This window comes from Hibiscus syriacus, unplaced genomic scaffold, assembly GCF_006381635.1.
Source record: "Hibiscus syriacus cultivar Baekdansim isolate YM2019G1 unplaced genomic scaffold, ASM638163v2 tig00020492_pilon, whole genome shotgun sequence".
NCBI lineage: Eukaryota > Viridiplantae > Streptophyta > Magnoliopsida > Malvales > Malvaceae > Hibiscus > Hibiscus syriacus.
Genome location: NW_024062494.1, coordinates 49,605 through 71,794, shown reverse-complemented (window position 1 = coordinate 71,794; position 22,190 = coordinate 49,605). Strand labels below are relative to the sequence as shown.

The 22,190-nt window shown below is 36.3% G+C and overlaps 1 protein-coding gene and 1 pseudogene across 1 annotated transcript; one reads left to right on the top strand and one right to left on the bottom strand.

Moving 5' to 3' along the window:
• The first annotated feature begins 3,251 nt into the window (after positions 1–3,251).
• LOC120209838 lies at positions 3,252–8,662 on the top strand (annotated as a pseudogene).
• A 32-nt stretch (positions 8,663–8,694) lies between these two features.
• On the bottom strand, positions 8,695–13,577 carry LOC120209844 (apoptosis inhibitor 5-like protein API5). The gene is made up of 16 exons (XM_039208737.1): positions 13,298–13,577; positions 13,049–13,210; positions 12,833–12,932; positions 12,668–12,733; positions 12,163–12,260; positions 12,000–12,074; positions 11,729–11,878; positions 11,418–11,483; positions 11,247–11,312; positions 10,902–11,012; positions 10,697–10,786; positions 10,483–10,589; positions 9,826–9,940; positions 9,676–9,741; positions 9,478–9,581; positions 8,695–9,233 (listed from the first exon to the last, which is right to left on the bottom strand). The coding sequence occupies exons 1-16, from the start codon at positions 13,382–13,384 to the stop codon at positions 9,041–9,043; spliced, it is 1,656 nt and encodes a 551-aa protein (XP_039064668.1). The 5' UTR covers positions 13,385–13,577; the 3' UTR covers positions 8,695–9,040.
• Between the last annotated feature and the right edge of the window lie 8,613 nt (positions 13,578–22,190).

The following is a 22,190-nucleotide window of genomic DNA, read 5'->3' as shown; positions in this document are numbered from 1 at the left end:
TATGAAAGATTTGAGTGAGGCAGCGTATATCTTAGGAGTTAAGATATATAGACATAGATCAAGACGACTTCTAGGTCTAAATCAAAGTACATATATAGAAAAAGTGTTGAAAAGGTTCAGTATGGAAGAATCCAAGAAAGGATTTTTGCCTATGAGACATGGCATTTCTCTTTCAAAGGAAATGTGTCCTTCAACTCCATAAGAAAGAGAACAGATGAATAAGATTCTATATGCTTCATATATTGGTTCTATCATGTATACCATGATATGTACTCGACCAGATGTATCGTATGCTTTAAGCATGATGAGTCGGTATCAAAAACCCTAGTGAAAATCATTGGGTTGTGGTTAAAAAATATCCTTAAGTACTTAAGAAGAACTAAGGAAATTTCTATGGAAGGGAGGAAGAGCTTAGTATAAAAGGTTATACTGATGCAACTTCCAAAGTGACAAGGATGACTCATGATCGCAATCGGGTTTTGTGTTTTGTCTTAATGGAGGTGCTGTGAGCTGGAAAAGTTTGAAGCAAGACACAGTAGCTGATTCTACAACAGAGGCTGAATACATTGCAGCCAGTGAAGTAGCAAAAGAGGTTGTTTGGATCAAGAAGTTCATATCAGAATTAGGGTTGTTCAGCATATCAGATATTGTAGAACTCCGTTGTGACAATAATGGAGCCATTGCACAAGCAAAGGAACCCACTCATCAACGATCCAAACATATTCTTAGGCGCTTTCATCTCATTCGAGAGATCATTGATCGAGGAGATGTGGAAATATGTAGAGTACACACGGATGACAACATTGATGATCCCTTGACGAAACCATTTACACAGCAGAGGCATGATCGTCACACTTAGTCACTCGGTATTAGATATGTGAGTGATTGGTCTTAGTGCTAGTGTGAGATTGTTAGAGTATACCCAAAGACTAATCATATAATGATTATAATAATACTTTTATTTACCGATTTTATTGAATAAATGCATTGTCGCTATTATTTTCATTTTTATATATATGTGTTTACATAAACTGGAAGATAATAAAGTCCATATAATGACTAATTGTTATTATTAAAAGATCACTAGTCAAGTATTATTATGGGCATGGACAATAATAATACGCTTAAGACTAACATGTTATTGATTGATGAACGAGTGTCATTGACATAGAGATGTCAGAATTTGTACATGATTATATTGTTAGAGAAAAATGTATGTACCGACCATGAGCATATGTCTTGGATTATATGTGACAGTCATAACATTGCTCATGGTGTGATGACTATATGTATGATCCTCATACTTGAGATCAATACTATCCCAACATATATTGTTGTATGTTTTGATGCATCTAAACAAGCTCCGTAACTGGTTTCTCTATAAAGACTGTTATTGAATATCTTAATATATGTGTGGGTGTGTATGATTAAGATAGAATTTGTTCTTCCTACATAATAGGAAATATATCACAGGCCACTTGATTGAGTAAGACTAGAAATGCATTGCCATGCTCGAATAAGTTGATATGAGATATCATAAACTATTCATTAATTACAGTCTGCTCTAGATATCAAGAAACAATAGATGGGCTATACAAGTGTGACTATTCCAAGACTTGTGCCTATTCTAGATATAAAGGACATAAGGATGTAATACATAAAAGAGTTAATCACCAAGATGATAGTTGAATCATATTTTCTTGTAACTTAGGTGACAATGATATATTGCTAGATGTCACTCATGTATGTAATATTAGAATTGTTCTAATAATATACTAACGTTACAAGAACCTACAAGGTCACACCCTAGGATTGAAACGAGCAAAGATGTACAATTTGTGTACGTTACTAAATATATATCTAGAGTTAATTAAATATGTTTTAATAATCTCGAATATTTAATTTCAATTAATTAAATATAGATTTAATTAATTTGAAATAATAAAATCCCTAATATGATTAGGGTAACTTGGATATAAAAGGATTATTAAATTCCAATTAATTAAATATAGATTTAATTAATTTGAAATAATAAACTTGGCTATAAAAGGGTGTATTGGGTCTAGCAGCCATTTTACAACACACACACAAAACCTTCAGCCGTTTTCTCTCAAAAACATTTTGGGGAAAACAAAGATTGCTCTCAATCAGGTGAACTGAGTAGAGACCGAGACGTGATTTCGTGGAGGCTTACGATTTGAACCGAACTACACCACCAGTATTCACTGTTGTCCTTACTATTTTTCTAGGAACCCACTGTAAGTATTCGCATCTCTTCCTCCCGATTTTAGTTTTTCATACTTGGATCGCTGGTGAGATCGTCGAGTTTTGTTTCCGCTGCGCCATGGGGTGCGCCGACGATCACAACAGCCAACTACGATTCTTCTATGGCTCGGGAATAAAGTACTATCAGATATCCAGGTTAAGAAAAGAGGGAAGAAGGGATAGCCTTTATTCTTGGTCTTCCCAGTTTCCAAGGAGGATGCCAACTCTGGTAAGGTGCCTGCGGGTGTTCAAGAAGTGTTAAAGGATTTTGAGGATGTAACGCCAGATAATTTACCGAAAGAGTTGCTACCTAAAAGGTAGGTGGACCATGAGATTGAGTTAGTCCCGAAAGTAAAGCCTCATGCGAAACGCCCTTTTCGAATGCGTCGTACAGAGCTAGCTAAGTTAGAAATGTAGTGGGATGGGTTTTCTTCAAGCTAGTGTCTTTTGACCCTCGAAATCATCTTTCGGGCGTCAATGTTGTCCAAAAGAAATATAATGGGAATTTGATATTGTGCGTGGATTATAGGGCATTAATAAAGTGACTATCATAAATAAATAACCCATTCTTCTAGTTGCCGATTTATTTGACCAGTGGAACAGTGCCAAGTATTTCACAAATTTGATCTCAGGTCAAGATACCATCAGGTGAGGATGCCCAATGGGATAAACTGAAACTGACTTGTGTGACTCGGTGTTCCATGGCTGCCTTGACAAATTCGTAGTCATCTACTTATATGATATAAATGATATTTAACCCTTTCATGGAAGAGCATCAGGAGCATATTCAGTTGTTTGAGAAGAATGCAAAGATAAAGGAATGCATGGGTGCATTGAGTGTATAATTCATGGGAATGAGGCACAAGGATGTTCATTAAGAGGTCATCATGAGTTCGAGCGGAGGAGAATGAGGGGCTATCAAAGGTTGAGTTGTATAGTAAAAGTTGTTCATGACGAGGCCATCATGAGAATAAGTGGGGGATAAGATGAAGTTGCAGGATACAGATTTGAAAGAATGGTTTGGACAAGGTAAATCACTTGGCATGATGTCAACAAGTGGGATTCATAGAGAATGGTAAACTTAAGTTCTTTGGTATCTTGGTATGAGGTATGTCAATTTGCGTTATATTTATATTAGCAAATGTTCTTGAGATGGTGTATTGTGAGTCGTATTATAATTATTGGGCTAATAAATGTGTTTGTTAGTGGTGGTGTAGTGTTTAGTGTTTGAGCAGGTATATCATTACTATTAAGTAAGGCTTAAACAAGAATAAAAGTGGGTGAGCTAGTATCCTTAGTCGAGAATGTTACAGGTGAGAAATCGTGAGCCAAGTGGACAAAATTTAGGCATAGCATTTACAAAGGACCGAGAGGACTTGAGTTGGGACATGTCTAACATAATTGAATGCTCATATGTTTTGAGCTAAATGGTACTTTGGGATTGATTACATGGATCGTGTCATATGTGACACATTGTTTAAATGCCACAAAGTGATATGTATGTGAGGGGTAACACACCGAGTGATATGTTATATGGTTTAGAATATGTGATGGTGTTCAACATGTTAGACGTAACAACGATGGTTCCTCAATGTTATATCCTTAAAGAGAACAGGCTCAATGGCAATGAGAGAAAAATGAAAGTAGGTGGGTTTACTCTACCCAAAGCTCTGAGTTTGATGTCCCGTGGAACGAATCCTGATCTTAGTTCTTGAGGGCAAGAGATGGACCTCATGAGAAGGGTCAACTCTTTGCAATAAGTTAACTAAGATATGGTTTTAGTGTCGATGAGGACATCAACGAAAGTGAGTGGGGGAGAATGTCGGGGACATCTCATTTCCAGGAGATTACCCCGACAGTAACTCGATGGCGGGCCGAGTAGTTGCAACTATGAGATAAGGAAAAGCTTGAAGAATGAAGATGGAGGGCATGTCAGGGTAATGGCCTCAGTTCACACATTCCAACGGGTACTGGTGTCACAGCTGGTAAGTTTCTTTAGCTCTTTAGGGCGGAAGTGATATGGTGTTGGGTCTCCACCATCCCCTCACCTTGAGCTAGCATGTGGAACTACCATGGTGTAAGCGACCTTCTCCTAGGTTCATGAGGAACCTAGGTGTGCAGGCATTGGGACCAAGTGGATGGTACGATGTCTCTCTAGGATGATACCTATGGACGGTTTGGGGCCAGTGGGCCTTATATCATGCTCTTTGTTAAGGAGTGGGGTTGCCATCTAGCATTCGCTATGCCCCGCGGGATCTCTCTTCCAAGAGTACTTGTGGCTTTGGAATTATATTGTGGCACGAGACTAATGTGTGGCTTGTTTGTTCGGATAGTATACTATGGGATTGACTAATGAACTGAGGATTGATTTTCAGCCAATGTGACTTGGCTTCCTGAAGAGTTAATTCGAGGCATGGATCTATGTTGGGAAAGGCTGACTTGTGTGGAAGTTGTCCCATTCAAGTGCCGCATGACATAACAACAGAGCTGAGACGTTATGTCCATGACACCGAGCTCAAGTTCCGGTCCTTACCTTCGCGGCACCTGCCATCACACCATCATTATCTGCCTCTAGGAGGCCTTACTTGTTAACGACGGCTAATGGTGATTATCAGCAAATGAAATGCATTGCAAGCATCGTTAATTCATTCAACTGGAAAAGGGTCATTGTGATTTATGAAGACAATGCCTTTGGTGGTGATACTGGGAAGTTATTGCTTTTATCTGAAGCTCTTCGGATGTCGGCTCAGAGATCGAATATCGATTGGTTCTTCCGTCGTTTTCTTCTCTTTCAAATCCATGTTGTCCAAGAGGAGTTGATGAAGCTACTCTCCCACTCAACCATCAATCTCGAGTTTTCATTGTTCTTCAGTCATCATTACCAATGACTATTTATTTATTCGAAAAGGCCAAGAAATTGGACTCGTGGGAAGAGACTCAGCTTGGATAGTTACTGATACCATGGTTTAAAATAGCGGAACGAAAATGTTATAACACTATTTTACGGTAGCACCGTCGTCCAAAATCGATACTACCCAAAATAGCTGTATGAACGCGGAATCACACCAATAGTGGCCGATAGCGTCCATAACTTAACGGGTAATAGCCGATCACGGTGATAATGGCCCTCTATTCCCATTATTTTTCGTTACAACAAAAAAATAGGGTGATTCGAAATAAAAAAAATGAAAAAAAAATAGAGAACTCACTTCATCATGAGTAACTGGGAAGCTTGAGGGTCATTGGAATTCAAATTACTGAAAGGTAATTTCTTAGATCTAGGGCTTGTTGTTTGGTTTTAGAAAAAATGAGCTTTAGATTCGAGTTTGGGGGAACAATACGAGTCTTCTGAGACTTTTAGATCATCTTCGACCACCGTGTTCGGCCTTCGTCGATGTCCATGACCGATGGACTACACGGCAAAAGGGGCTATTTTAGAGCATGTGGATTTTCCTTGGCTTTGAGCAAAAAGAAGAAATGAAATGTGGGTTTGAATTATAAACAACCATATGTGCGGCGCCGTTTTTAGAGGTAGGGGTTTCATGAATTCGGCGCATGGGTAAATCTCTCTATGAGACCCTTTCCATTTGTAAATTTCAGTTTAGTCCCCTGATTGATACTTTTATGTATTTTAATTTGGTCTCCAATTTTTATGTGTGTTGCAATTTAGTCACTTTTCAAGACTTTGTTGATCTTCTGATTTGGATCTTTTATTTTACACATGTTTATTTTAGTAAATTGTAATATGTTAATTTTCGTAAGCGAATCATAATGAGTAATTTATTTGTCTATTTTAATTTTTTTAGAGCTTTTTCTATGTTGATAGTCTTATTTCTTTAAATAATAATGACTCTTTAAAATTATAACTATAATTATTATATTTTAGGATAAGTTGTACGAATTTAAAAAACAAATCACGACCGAGACACCTGCAGTGAACGCGATGGCATACGTTATGTCCGCAACCGCTATAAACATGAAGCGACCGAAAACACGACTACGAACGCTATTTAAATTCCTGACGGATACAATATCGAGTTACATTGACTCGTTTAACAGTTCAGTGATTTCCTCCATGGAAGGCAATTTAGGAATTAAGGCCTATTATTCTGAGGATACTGATCTTTACAAAACATTCTATCCCCAGTTCCGAAGAACTTTCCGAATCGAAAATCCAGAGGAAGATAACTTTCAACCGAGCATCAACTCCTTACGAGCATATGACAGCATTGGAACCATCAAGCAGGCCATGGAGAGATTTAGAAGTAAAGAAAACAACCCAAATGCATTGTTGAAAAATATATTATCAAGCAATTTCACCGTTTTAAGCGGTGAAATCCGCTTCGATGAACGCAAGCTATCACACGACCCGATATTAAGGATCGTAAATGTGGTCGGAAAAAGTATAAAGAGTTGGATTTCTTGTTACGAGGGACTGGATTCTCAAGGAACTTTGTAAAGCAAAATGGAACTGGTTATGTTGGTGATAATATATCTGCAGGTTTTACTGGTAGTCACTTGGCCTGGTAATTCAAATTTAGTTCCTAAAGGATGGGCAATGCCTACAAGTATGAATCAAATGATCATCGGAGTTCCGGCAAGAACATCATTCGAGAAATTTGTTAAGGTTGAAGATGGTAAGTATTCAGGTATGAAGAACTATGGTGGTTTCTGCATTGAACTTTTCTATAAAGTTCTAAGTGTTCTTGATTATGCTTTGCCTTTTCAATTTGATCCCCACGATGGCACATATGATGAACTGGTTCACAAAGTCTACAATAAGGTAATAATACCCTTTGTTTATCTATATATATATATATATATATATATATATGATGAACTGGTTCTTGAAATTATTTATCATTCAATTATACTTGCAGGAAATGTCGTTGTCAAATTTGAGTTTCATGAGACTTGGAAAATGATGTGAAAAAGAAACTATGACAGTCACCTACATGATTTATATTCTTGTTTTGTCTCTAATAAGATCATTTTCTTGTGTGTGTACCAAAATCAATGGGAAGACTTACGATGCAGCCGTCGGCGACATAACTATACTAGCAAGAACAGATTACGTTGAAATTACACAGCCATATGCAGTATCTGGGCTATCAATGATAGTTCCGGTGAAGCCAGAGGACTCGGCATGGATGTTCCTCAAGCCTTTCACCACAGAAATGTGGTTGGTTACTGGTGCAATCTTAATGTACACAATGTTCATAGTTTGGTTCTTGGAACACCAGTCAAATCCCGAATTTAAAGGACCATGGAACAATCAGATTGGCACAGCACTTTGGTTCACTTTCTCCTACCTTTTCTTTGGTCACAGTAAGTTCCACTGCAACAGCCTTTTTTAGTATTTATGGGGCTAAAACAAATCATAATTTGCCATTGTTTAACTCTTTGTAGGGGAGAGACTTTACAGTAATCTGAATAGAGTGGTGGTTGTGGTGTGGCTGTTTGTTGTGTTGATTTTAAACTCAAGCTACACTGCTAGTCTAACCTCGATGCTCACCATGCAGCGATTAGAACCGAATGTTACGGATATCGAATGGCTAAAGAGGGCCAACGTGAAGATCGGCTGTGACGGTGATTCATTTGTGAGAAACTAATTGGAGGAGGTATTCGAGTTTAAAAGTTAAAATATCGAGAATGTTAGCAGCGAATACAATTATGAAGGGGAATTCCAGAGCAACCAAATAGCTGCAGCGTTTCTTGAACAGCCATATGGGAAAGTGTGTCATTACTGCAAGAAATTTACCACTTCCTCACCTACACACACATTTGGTGGATTAGGCTTTGTGAGTAAATTAATATTACTGACATCCGTTTACCAATGTATCTTTGCTGCACTATCTATAATAATAATAAAAAAAGCTTCTGTGACTCGATATCTGCAGGTGTTTCAGAAAGGCTCACCAATAGCTAGAAATTTTTCGAGAGCCATTTTAAGGTTATCAGAAGATGGAACTCTCAAGTCATTGGAAGAAAAGTGGTTTGCTCCTTTATCAGATTGTTCGACCAACGTAACCGATAGCTTGAGCATCCACAGCTTCCGGGGTCTTTTCATTTTATCTGGTGTCACGTCTACCATTTGTTTGCTGCTCTTCGTTGCTCACTTAATAAATATTGGCACCACCAAGGGGAGAATAACGTCGGCGACTTGTCTCCGGTTGATGACAGTGCTTGGATCAAGGCATTTAGAGTTGCCAAATATCTTTGTAATGGAGAAGTTTGTGTTCAAGGGGAACTTTCTGCAGCCCCTCAGGCACCAGATACTGATGAATGGAGCTCTTCAAGGAGGGATTATGATCAGGCTCCAGTTCCCATTAACATGGAGAATCTTGAGGTCACATCAGCTGAGAAGGAAATGCAGTTGCTGATTCAAACAAATTAATATGTGTTGTGAAATCATAGGATGTACAAAACCAAGGTGGGATTCTACATAACCAGGTCTGAATAATCATCCTTGATAAACTAGGTCACTATTAACTTTACTGTCACAAAGTTATAAACATCCCCATACTCTAAAAACATGCAATGATTTGTTCAAATACATTATAAAATTTAATGGGATCGGAAACTCGAATCACAGTCACTAGCCAACGTAACTTCATTGTTTGTCCACCACGAATCTAGGAACTCATCAGCATCAGGTATCAAACAAAACTTGTCCCGAAAAAAGTAGGTTTCAACACATCAATGACTTCGCAGCGTGTTCTTCAGGTACAAACAGATTCTTCAAATTTGGATCAACATCATTCTATGTTCCGTGTTACTGGTAGCCTCTTCCTCTTCCACGTCCTCCCCAACCCCTACCTCTGCCTCTTCGACTACCACCCCTCCCACCATAAGATATACCTTCCAATGCTCTATTAACAAGCTGGTTCGGCATACCACCAGTTACCCGGCCCTTCTTTGTTGCAAAATTATTAGATCCATTGGCTGTATTAGCAGGTCGCTTCACCCTGCACAAAAATTGCACAATTCAAATTGTTCTGTTTCAGGGTTCAACAATAGCAAGAGTCCACTTGAAACATGTATGAAAAAGGATGTAGTTTTATGTGGTTCAATTCTATTAGTTCCATTGCATGCTCATCAATCACCACATCAGATCATGTGGGTCTGGTTTTGAGTAAAGCCAAAAACGCATGAAGGTAGAAAAAAATCTAACGAGCAGAAAACAACAGTCAAAATAAACAGGAAACTTACCCAGTTGCAGTTGCATTGGAGGGTACAGAGGGTTTTACAGCTTCTTTCCAAGAAAGGTTGACGCTCTTATCTCCAATAAATGCCGGTGTTTTGGAATGTAAGGGCTGAAAAGGTAAATAATAAAAGATAAGTAGCTGAGAGTTTAGACACACATAGCGCATGTTATACAATTAGATGACAAGTTTCACTCCCTTTTACCTTTGTCATAGCTAAAATATTATTGCATGTACGCAATCCAGTTGTGGAATTCTGCTTTTGAGTTTTCTGCGAATAGAAAATGAATGATAAAAGCCAAAGAGGGAAGCAGAAAACAAACTTAAACATGGGGTATCTTAAGAATAAACTCACAATGTTATCCTTTGCTTCATCAGTTTTAGCAGCCGACATTGCTTTATTCTGCTCAGCCATTCCTTGAGTTAACTTCTTCATTGTGCCCCTCGTTAGGTCTTCAATACTACTCAATCTGGACCACCATTCATTAAAAAGTAAGTACTTACAATAAACAAGAAGAATTACAAACAATATGACATAAATTCAACAAATGGTTATAGATTTGAGGATACTTTTCCATCTGAGAATTCTAGAATGATCTGTAAGTTAGCTTGCAAAAAACCTGGACCTCTGTGTTGAAGATAAAATGTTGATTAGCCATATCTTTGGCAACTCTACAAGAATTGTTGTTCATTACCATACTAAGTTCATTTGGTAGATTATAGATTTTTTTTTTCTTTAAATTAGGAGTCACGATAAATATCTAAACCGATCCATTGATTCAACATATATTTCAACTTTTGAGGAACTGAACAGAACTTGCAACAAAATTGGAGGAAAAAAGGAAATAGGTCACTAGCAGATGTCTGCTGAATCTAAGCCAATGAACACAAATAAATTAAGACGGTTATAAACAGGATCAAGCCTTCCTCAAGATACGGGAAGAAGTAAAGAACCAGTTATTTTATATTTTTGTAAAACGTATAGCATAACGGAGACAAGAAGCTAGATTACCTCTCGGTGAATTCCTTGTAGTACTCCGAGAAGTCCTCCCCAAGCCTATCTGATGGTTGACCAGTCACAATCTTGTAACCACATAGACTATTTGTGGCATTGGGAGCCTACATAACAATATTATTTAAATAAGCATTACACAATACAAATTACAGAACAAAAAGGCGACGAAGGAAATTTTATTTAAAAAGATCACTTGGGAGGGGGAGGAAACCTTGTGAGCTAAGTGGTGAAATGAAAACAACAAGCATTCAACATAGGTAAAGTTTGTTTCTTCGGCAATCTTCCTCGCAGGCATGTACTTCTGAGAAAGAAAAAATTCATAACAGAACCCATATAAATATAAACATGCTTAAGACAATAATAAAATAAAAACCTATCAAGTCAACAAGATATAATTAGTAAATGTATGCTCATACCTTTAAAAGCTGGACAACAGAAGGAAGAATCTGGCGTGAATCCTGTGGCGTTGTGTAAGGAGAAATTTCCGCCAGACCTTTGAGCAAATCTAGCTTTCGCTCCTCTGGAAGCTGTAACATAGACATTTTATAACATATTCCTTACCACAGTACTGGCTACTAAAAATAAAGGATCATTCCAGAGCCTTCACAAAACAGAGTTTCACAAGAAATTATAGTCAAAGGAATTTCCCATTTTCAGGGAATATTAAGATGTATAGAATAAGCAAGGAATTTCCAGCAACATGCATTAAAATTCCAAGGTATTAGCATGTCAACTTTTTGTACTGCTGGAAATTAGTATACCTTATCAAAAACAGGTAAAATGTGCTTGTTTATGTAGTTGAGGAATTTGCTTCCAGATGCACCCCTCTGAAAAATGATTTAGAGGTAAGAGACAGCTAATTAAGTTCATATATAGGAAGAATATTTAATGGATAAAAAGAAGATACTCATTCATAGCAAATCAGTACTTACCACAAAAAATGGAATAGCCATGAAAAGACATGATATCAACCTATCTATATGATCTGCATCCAAAACCTGCATACAAAAGCAAGTTGATAGTAATAAAGTTCATGACAATGACAATGCAATGGTGGATCTAAACTAGACAATGTCGACCAACTATTTTTATATTTTATGGCCCCACATCCTTTATAAAATCTAAAGAATAACTACAATAAATTATGAAAAGTGGTAGTTTGGTATATGAAACACGCCATAAGAATCAAGTCAGGCAATATAAAGAAAAGATCCAAACTGATATTCAGCGAAGAAGAACTCACATCAAACTGTGCATCTAAATCAGCCTGCCCTTCAATTATTTCAATAAGTTCCTTCAAGTGCTCAGGAGGAGCTGTCTCCCCAAATATGATCAAACTTTTTAAGAAGTCCATAAACATTCTGAATTCAGCTCCGGTTACATCCCCTAAACTCTGCGATGGAAATAAATAAAATCAATCCCGCATCTTCCAATTGAAAGTTAACAATTCATGGGGAAGAAGGAAAGAACTAGATGCAATGATGAATGCTTAAGTAGTGAAATCCAAATTGTACCTTTTTAATTAAATCAGTAATATGCCTTTCCATTTCTTCCTGGGGTCTTAAGAGTTCAGCTTTAAGAGGAAAAACCTACAAGCATAGTTGATTCTCCCTCATTATCATCCGAAAACAAAGCACAAGATTAGCAACAACGGGCAAACAAAGAAGCATTCTTCACCTTATCTCGTATGAAGCACAAAACCTTGTCACGTATAGTGTCATCTTGACTAGGGTCCTCAACGTTCCAAATGTGCTTGAATAATGCTGTCAGTGACTCTGCATTCACAAGAGAATCTAGTCATCAAGGGATAAATCAGGATGAAAAATTCCAGCAAATGAAGAGTGCATGTTGATTCATGCCACATTTTACAAGGATATGAAACCATATTAAAAAAAGTTGATTACATTTTTCAATATAACCATTACATCTAACTTAGCATTTTAGTTTATATGTATATGCTCGAAGTTCTTTTATTCACATAGCTCATGACCTACCCTAGAGAACCCTAACATCTTCTTGTCCGTATAATAGGAAACTGAAATAGATGCAATATAACCAAATTCTAGTCTGCAAAAAATTGGTTATACAACTCACATGCAATATTTAACTTATAGTCAAATTTCACCATTACTAAAATAAATCAATGCACTCAATTACCAGACATTATCAGAATGCAATGTACCTTTCACATCCTGCCTCAGTACAGAAATTAGTGCTTTATGAACAGCATCACGCTCCACAATCTCCTCTAGTAGAGTAAAGAAGAGTTAAAATACAAAATTGTAAGACATTATTTAATACAATAGAGTAATATAGTACAATTTATCAAAAAGGATTCCACTTTTACCAGCAGTAAGGAGTTGCCCTAAAATATCTACTATTTTAGAAATATACTCCTTCGTGTCCTTGCAAAATAGAGGAAGCCCCCGAATTGCTTGCACCCGTACCTACAAAAAAGTTCAAAATCTAATAAAATTCAACACATTAAAACTAAAGCTTTAATACCCCAAAATTTCAGTAACCAACTAAAGTAAAAAGAGCGCAAGATTGAGTATGGACTAACTGCCAAATCTTCTTCTTCAATCAAATCGAAATGAGCATTAAGAGCACGGCTGCTAAGGTTAGGGAAGAACTTGAAGAAGCGAGGAATCAGCTGCGCAGCCAATTGTTTCGCCTTTATGCTCGTTTTCGTAGCATCGATGATTCCTTCGTAGTCTTTCACATTCTATATCATAAATTAGACCGGTTAAAGAGAGAAAAATGGAAAACCCTAGGAGCATAGAGTGAGGGGAAGGAGAGGAGAGGCGCCAACCTGAGATTTATCCTTGGCCTCGTTGAGGCGTTCTCCAAACTCGTAGAGCTTCTCGATTTGATTGGATTCCTCCAAAGCGTCAGTCATTTGGTGTGATTTAAAGATGGAGATTAACTGAAAGACTGAAATTTCAACAATATTAACATAATCAAAAAGAAGAAGAGGGAAAATCAGTACTCTTATTGGATTTTCCTGATTTTTTTTGTACTGTTTGGATACTGAGAAACTGAGGGGGGAATTAAAAGTGAAATTAGAGCAGTGTGAAAAGGAGGAAACCTGTGAGGGGCTGAGAAAACTTGGGGAAGACTCGACTCGGGGGCTTCTCTTTTTCTTTTATTAAAGAAAAAATTGTACAGGTTATTTTCGTTTAACGCCGTTATTTTATACCCCGATTTTTCATTCATTAAACGACTGTGTTTTCCCATTTCGGCCTGGAAGTCCGTTATTTTGGAGCAGTAACTATATCCAAGCCCATAGGCCACTGGCCACAATAACATAAAATAAAGAAAAAATAAATTCATTTCAAAATTAACGGGTAAAATTAAATTAAAACTAAAAAAAATATTTAATATTGATTTGTATAATATATTGTTAAAATAATAAAAAATAAAATACACATAATATATTAAAAAATATATACTTTAGCATGTTCTTATATTATAATTCATTTACTAATAATTTAAATAATGTTATAATCAATTATTTTTTATTAAAATAGGATAAATACAAATAGTATTTGTTCAATAATAATTCTTAACAAGTTGAATACTCCTGTCATTTATATTTTTTGAATCCGAAACCTTAAAGAATAATGACAATTTTTTTATAACTGAAATTATTTTATAGAATGAATTGAGAGAAGAAAATAAATGACAATTGCAACATCTTAAAAAAACTTTGACTATTTATGATGAGTTAGTGATGGCCCATGGTGTATATTCTCCACCAATCAGGGTGGTTTCGAACCATCAACATTGTACTAATTAGCTCTACAATACTGTATGAGAAAACAACTTCAGTGGCCGAAAATGCCTTATAATATACGATTTTAACCAACTTTTTTTGGATTTACGAAAATGACCAACAAATTCGCAACGCGAACTCTAATTTCGCAACTCAGTTTCTAAATTCGCAACATCAATTTGTAAATCGCAACGCGAATCTGTAAATCGCAACACAGAAGTCAAATTCGCAACACGATTTCCAAATTCGCAATGCGATTTCCAAATTCGCAACGTGATTTACAAATTCGCAACACTGAATTTCAAATTCGCAACTCGATTTCTGAATTAGTAACTCGATTTTCGAATTCACAACACGAATTTTAATTTCGCAACAGGTTTTATTTTCGCAACACAAATGTTTTGGGAATATAACTACGTAGCAGCAACAACTCATAACCTAAATCCCTAAATCACAACTCATTCCATCTCCATCTATCACTATCTCCGGCGACATCGGTTCCTATATCCAAAGACATCCTTCCCCATCTCTAATTTTTTTTTTACATAATTTTATTTCTATATAAATTTTCAATGATTTCTCTCCCAAATTATCAACTATCAACTTAATAAATGTATGTTCTTCTCTAAGTTAGTGTTGATATGTAGTTTATAGCTCGTTTGTTTAGTAAATTAATTTACAATTTGTAGAATGAAATCATCTAATGTTGATCATGTTTGGATAGATTTGTGTTTTGGAGGGTCATGGGAGAATATTCATGGCGTTTTACGATATATGCCTTTACCCATGAATCTTCAACTAAAACTGTCATTAAAAAAGTTAACTTATGAAACTCTAATGTTACGTGTTGCAAAGAAATTGAATTTAAAGCCTCTAAGTGGATTTAGACTATCTTATCAGAGAAAAGGTAAATTTTATTTGTTAACCGACAATGAAGATGTTGAACGATTCATTGTTGACATTAGTGTTTCACAAGAAGATGATGTTACATTCTATATTGTTGAACCTAGAAGTAGTGTAGTTGGGTCAGTAGCGGGTAGTAATCAACTAAGTTCTTCAACTCCAGTTTATGGTGCTCACAATGTACAACGTTATTATCAACCTCAAAATTTAATGGTTCCACCATAATTTCATCACCAAGAAAATTTTGTTTCACCACATTTTCAATATCAAACACAATCTCAAAACCCACAACCTTTTCCTAATCCAAATCTCAATCAACTTTCAGCACCAAATTCTGGTTTTCGTATTGACCAGTTAGACGATGATGAGCCAACAGAAAAAATTGTGAGTACTAGTCAGTATTCGAAATTTGATCTTGGTCAATACCCGAACTTTGATCTTGGTCAATACTCATATTTTGATGATGTTTCAGAAGAAGAAACAGACCATGTGTGTAATGATTTTGATATTGGTCGATACTCGAATTTTGATGATAAACAGCCGCTGCCGAGGAAGATGTTGTCGATGATAATGAGGAGGAAGTTACGATTATGAATGAACATGTTGAACATCCATTCTGTAATTCATATAACCCTGAAGAAGAAGAAGAATAAGAAGAAGTCCCCGAAGAAAAGAAAAAGAAGAAAATGCCACGGGAGTATAACTGGAATATGCCAGAATTACTTCAGATACCGGAAGAAGAGTTGGTAAAGATAGCAATTGATTGATACACAAAAGTTATTTATATCAAGAAAGATGATTGTTTTGATACAAAGTAAGACTTGAAGATAGCTTTGTATACAAAAAGTGTGGAAGATGGCTATCAACTAAAAGTTAACAAATCAAGCAAAGATCGTTTCGAAATAATGTGTATGATTGACAAAAACTGTATGTGACGTATGATTGCAAAGAGGATCAAAGATTGCGAAATGTTTTAAGTTAGGACTTTTATTGATAAAAATACATGTTCAAGAACCCAAGTTTTTCCTCACCATAGACAAGCAAACAAAAAGTGGGTGGTTTTCTGGCTGAGTTAATGTTTTTGAATGGCAGGGTATATCGGGGACATGAAATTATGACTGACATGAATGCTCGGTTCAAGATTAGTATCTCATATTCTTAAGCTTGGAGAGCCAAATGTTATGCCTTGGAATTGTTGAGGGGATCGCCAGAAGAATTATTTTCAAAACTGTCAGCTTATTGTCACAATTTAAAGCTGAAAAATCCTGGGTCGGTAACTCATATCAAAACAGATAGAGATGGACGCTTTGAGTTGTTGTTTATCGCCATTGGTGTTGCGGTTAGTAAATCAATTTAATTTTGTTGACTCATTTTCTTTAGTTACATGCATTTCAAATTTAAATGATTATATTTCTTGTGTATATTATTTTATAGATTCGTTCGTTTATTACTTGCATACGCCTAGTTATTATAGTTGACGGAGCACATTTGAAAGGTCGATACCTTGGAGTAAACTTATTAGCAGTAGCCATGGATGCTAACAATGGGATACTGCCAATAGCTTACGGGGTTAGCAAATATGAAATCTCTGTTTCATGGACATGGTTTATGGGGCATCTTAGGGATTGCATAGGTCCTATTAGAAATCTAACAATCATATCCGATAGGGCAAACTTAATTGACAACGTTGTTAGAAGGTGTTTCCCAGATGCTTTTTATGGACTTTGTGGTGTTCATTTGTACATAAATCTAAAATCAAGGTCTGCTGGTATAAAAAATCACAAATGGGCATATTGGAAGGCTGTAAAAGCTTATCGGGAAGTGGATTTTAATAAGCATATAAATTGTTTAAGACGTGTTCTGCCTCAATGTGCTCAAACACTAGAAGATGTCGGGTTTGAAAGATGGTCAAGAGTACATCAACTTGGAGCAAGATATGGTTTCATGACGTCTAATAGTGCAGAATCAATCAACGCTCTAAGTCGTCATTCCCGAAAATTACCAATTACTATGTTAATGGAGTTTTTTCGAGCCTCTATTCAACAGTGGTACTACAAGAAAAGAAACCATGCAGGTATTATTTCTTTAAATTCGTAACTTATCATATTTAATATATATTTTACTAAGTATTATTTATTTAAATTTACAGGAACATTGGAACGTCGTGTTACACCATGGACTGAAAAAAGATAACGAAACGTGTTGTGAAGTCAACGTCATGGAGAGTTAAACCATGTTTAAACACTTTGTTTGAAATATTGGATAATAACTTAAATGGGCTTGTCTATCTAAATGCAAAGACATGTAGTTGTATGAAATAGCAAACATCTAGTTATCCGTGTGGCCATGTTATAAAAGTTGTTCTTCATCTAAACCAAGATGATACAAGTGCATACGCTATGGATTGCTACACTACAGAAGTATATCGACATACTTATGCCGAGATTGTTTACCCTATTCAACATCCTTCTGGGTGGGACATACCAGATGACTTACAAACAGTTTTTCCACCAGTCATGGACAGCAGGCTACCTGGCCGACCAAAAAATCACAATCGTATACCGTCTAAGGATGAAGAGAAGAGGATATCAGCATGTAGTCGGTGTAAGGAAAGTGATCATACAAGGTTGACTTTTGGATCACCAGTGCCATCACAATCATCTTTTCCTCTACCAAAATATGGATCCTCATCAAAATCCAAAACTCATATGGTGTCAAGAAAAAGGAAATCAAAATCGCAATCAAAATCTCAATCACAACCAGCTTCACCTTTTGGGACTTATTAACTTAGGTGATTTTTAAATGCAAACGTTGTATTATGTGTATTTTATGTGTGAATGCATACATTTTCAGTTAGACATGCATTAGTAACTTGAGTTTGAACATTACTATGATCTGTTCAGTTGTTATCACTTATCAGATTGTTGTCTTTTATCTTTTTCAGTTGTATTTTATGTAGTCAAATATGCAACGTGAAAATCAAATTCGCAATGTGAATTTGAGTTTCACGTTGCAAATTTGACTTTCGTAACAATCGCAACGCGAATTTTACTTTCGCGTTGCGAATTTGACTATCACAACAATCGAAACGAGAAAATCGCAACGCGAATTTGACTTTCACGTTGCGAATTTGACTTTCGCGTTGAGAAAGTGTACCTTCAACAGGTCTTTTTTACCTTCAACATAATGCAGATTGAAAATTAAACAAGAAATCAATTAAACATTGTTATGGGTACATTATTTGAACATTGTTATGGGTAAATTATTTGGAAAATAATGTTTCGGACTTCGTTAGAAATAACCCTTTTTAATCGGATTAATTTCGTTATTGTATGTATATTATTTGAACATTGTTATGTATAAATTTGTTGTGTATGTATGTTTTGGTTTGATTATATTGTATGTATATTTTCATTCAGATGGGATGGGTTGTGCATAACAAAACAATATATATCTTCCATGTGAGTATTTTATTCCCACCATGTGACAAGTGTGACAACCCCATCAACTCATAACTCAGCTTTGAACTCGATCAATAATGTCTTTTAGCTTGATGGTTCATAAAGCATGTTACTTGAACAGTATGAATCAATTATCCAATTTCCATGTTTAATTTAACACTGCATTTCAAATTCATTTTATATGTAATTGAAGTTTGAATTTAAATTTCAATTTGAGTTTGAATTTCAATATAAATTTCGCCTCCACTATAAATATTACCCTGAGCATTTGTTCCATATAAACAACAACTTACTCAATGGAATAACTTAGCCAATATGCATGTTATCATTGATTATTCCTAATTTCCATTGTGTTTTTTCCAACTTTAAACGCGAGGGAAATCCTGACCATCGTAATTTTTGGTTAACAAGCAGGAAGATTGGATATCCGAAGAATGCCTTTCGGATATTATCCATTTCAGTCAGCTCGCTGAGGTAGGTTAACCCTAAACCAAAACTTTCTTAGCCAAACATACTTGATGTAGAAGCAGCTGCATATTTAAAATCTCAATGGTGATGCATTTGGTTCTTAAACAGTTAAAGCGTCAGAAACGTTTCGGACGTATGATCTGGGTGGTATACGGGAAATGCAACAAATGGCAACTAAAAATCTCGAGAATTTTTGTATGCATTTTATTGCATTACCCGTGTACCACCGAAATCATAAGTCTGAAATGCTTCTGATGCTTTAAATGTTTGAGAACCAAATGGATCGCCTTCGAGATTTTAAATATACAGCTGCTTCTACATCATCTATGTTTCTCTCTTACTGTTTCGGTTAACGGTTATCCTATTTTCATGAGCTGAATGAAATGGATAATATTCGGAAGGCATTTTTTTACATAATTTTATTTCTATATAATTTTCAATGATTTCTCTCCCAAATTATCAACTATCAACTTAATAAAGTTATGTTCTTCTCTAAGTTAGTGATGATATGTAGTTTATAGCTCATTTGTTTAGTAAATTAATTTACAATTTGTAGAATGAAATCATCTAATGTTGATCATGTTTGGATAGGTTTGTGTTTTGGAGGGTCATGGGAGAATGTTCATATGGTGTCAAGCAAAAGGAAATCAAAATCGCAATCAAAATCAAAATTCCAATCACAACCTGCTTTACCTTTTAGGACTTATTAACTTAGTGCAAACGTTGTATTATGCGTATTTTATGTATGAATGCATACATTTCAGTTAGACATTCATTAGTAACTTGAGTTTGAACATTGCTATGATCTGTTCAATTGTTATCACTTATCAGATTTTTTGTTGCGATTGTTGCGAAAGTCAAATTCAAAAATGCGAAATCGCAACACGAATTTGACTTTTGTGTTGCGAAAGTGTACCTTCAACATGTCTTTTTTACCTTCAACATAATGCAGATTGAAATTTAAAACAACAAATCAACTTTTACAAATCAATTAAACGAGCAAAAAATAAGAATTATTTACACATCAATTAAACAAATCAACTTTTACAAATCAACTAAACAAGCAAAAAATAATTCTTATTTCCTCATCAATTAAAAAATCAACTTTACAAATCAACTTTTACAAATACATCAATTTCACGTAGACAGTTGTTTATGCACAAATACATCAATTTCACGCAGCTCACTTCAGGATCAGGATTAACCTGCAGAAACTAAACATTTGCTCAAACAACACTTTCTACACATCTAAAACCAACAAACAACAAATTATCTAGGTACTTAACCAAATATTTTCAAACCAACAAAGAGTATATATGTTAACAACACTTGCTCAAACTTATCAATTTGTGTTGTTTATGCAGACTTTCAGCACGCGGATGCAGGTAGGCAGCGTCTCGCATATATCGCTCTAGCCATAAAATACCGAAACCACAAGCCTACTGCACCTCTATCTCTATCTATGGGAGGTAGAAACTGTCTACTTCCTGTCGTCAAATGTTCCAAGAACATGCATACGAGAGGACCACAATCCCCTCTGGCTCCCTACGTTTGTTATGGCGCGGTCTCGTCTCTAATCATTGTAACTTTGAACTTCTTTGGCTTCTTGTTTCTAGAATTAGTCCAATAATCAATCGCATCCAAGTATTTAGCCAAATGAGCGCTCCATCCCTTACAAATAATATCTCTCAAATCAGATAATGGTATATAATTCAACATGTTGTCATATACCATTGTCTTCAGGGATGGAATTTGAAGCTCGGCAAGAAGCCAATGACGACGTTCCAAAACAGGGATAAACGCCTGCAATCATAAATAATAATTCAATTACGCACATCAAATTTTTATTTATGAACACCTTTAAAATATTCAAAAATAAATACTTGAGAGATATTATTTGTAAGGGATGGAGCGTAATATCCCTGGCTCCGCTCATGTAGATAAAAATCAACTGCGGTCTTAGCCCAAAGGGTATTATCTAGAATTGTGTCCGGTAGTGTTCTCCTCTCTACTTCAGATACCGGAATGGTACTGACCGGTAACTCATACGAAAGCCAACTCTTATCCATCATGTCAGGCACTTGAGGGGGTTTATCAATATGTCAACATATTATGCCATGTGATTCGGGCTCTCGAACGGTGGGATGGACCTCTTGAACGATGACAGGGGCCTCTTGAACGGTGGCAGGGGTCTCTTGAATGATGATAGGGGCCTCTTGAATGATAGGAGAGGCCTCTTGAATGATGACAGGTACTACGGGCTTCTTATTACGGAGTCTTTGAACTATTGGGGTGAACGAAGACTTAATGGCACGTGCACGACGTCTGATGCGTGAACCCCGTCGTGCAATAAAAACCCGACGTAAAGTATCTACCTTATCGGGCCGTTAAAAATAAATTAATACATAAATCAGTAAATAAACTAATAAATAATGCCAAAAAAATGTTATTTGCATTTTTAGTATAGTATTAAACAAACTTACCTCACTGTGTAGTGTATGAACCTCATTCTGCAACGATGTAGCAATCTCACGTAGAGCGGCTACCTTATCACATAAAGTAGATACCTCACCACGTAAAGCACCATTGTCATCGCGTAAAACCTCTACCTCACTGCGTAAAGACTGTACCTCATCACGCCATGCACCATTGTCTTCACGTAAAGTACCGACCTCCTCACGCAAAGTATTGACCTCATCACGTAACTCACCTAACTCATCCCGTGGAGGTGGAGAACAGGGAGATAAATGTCGTGGCATCTTTTCCAGTCGCCTATCATGAGGTGATGGTTGAGAAGAGGCTCGATGATGTGATTGAATAGGTGATGGCTCTCATTGTGGAGGTGTATAATCGGCTCGATCAGGTGATGGCACTGGGTGAGGTGATGGCTCTCGAAGTGGGGGCTGCTCATTATCCGTGCCATCAAAAAAAATGCTTACTAGCTTGCCACCAATCAGTGGCAAGCTCAGCCTCTATGGGTGTCAGCCTCTGTAATGGATAGTTGGCCTCCTAGCAATATAAAAACTCAAACAAAGTTAAACGTCTACTAGTATTAACTTATTTATATATGGTAGTATTTGTGTTAACTTACATCATTC

What these genes read in the sequence shown, in the direction of transcription:
- LOC120209844 (XM_039208737.1), bottom strand. Translation starts at nt 13,384, where the DNA reads ATGACTGACGCTTTGGAGGAATCCAATCAAATCGAGAAGCTCTACGAG. An exon ending in ATTTAGATGCACAGTTTGAT is followed by an intron (nt 11,484 to 11,728) that starts GTGAGTTCTTCT and finishes TTTTGTATGCAG; the next exon opens with GTTTTGGATGCAGATCATAT. An exon ending in ATATTTTAGCTATGACAAAG is followed by an intron (nt 9,582 to 9,675) that starts GTAAAAGGGAGT and finishes TTACCTTTTCAG; the next exon opens with CCCTTACATTCCAAAACACC.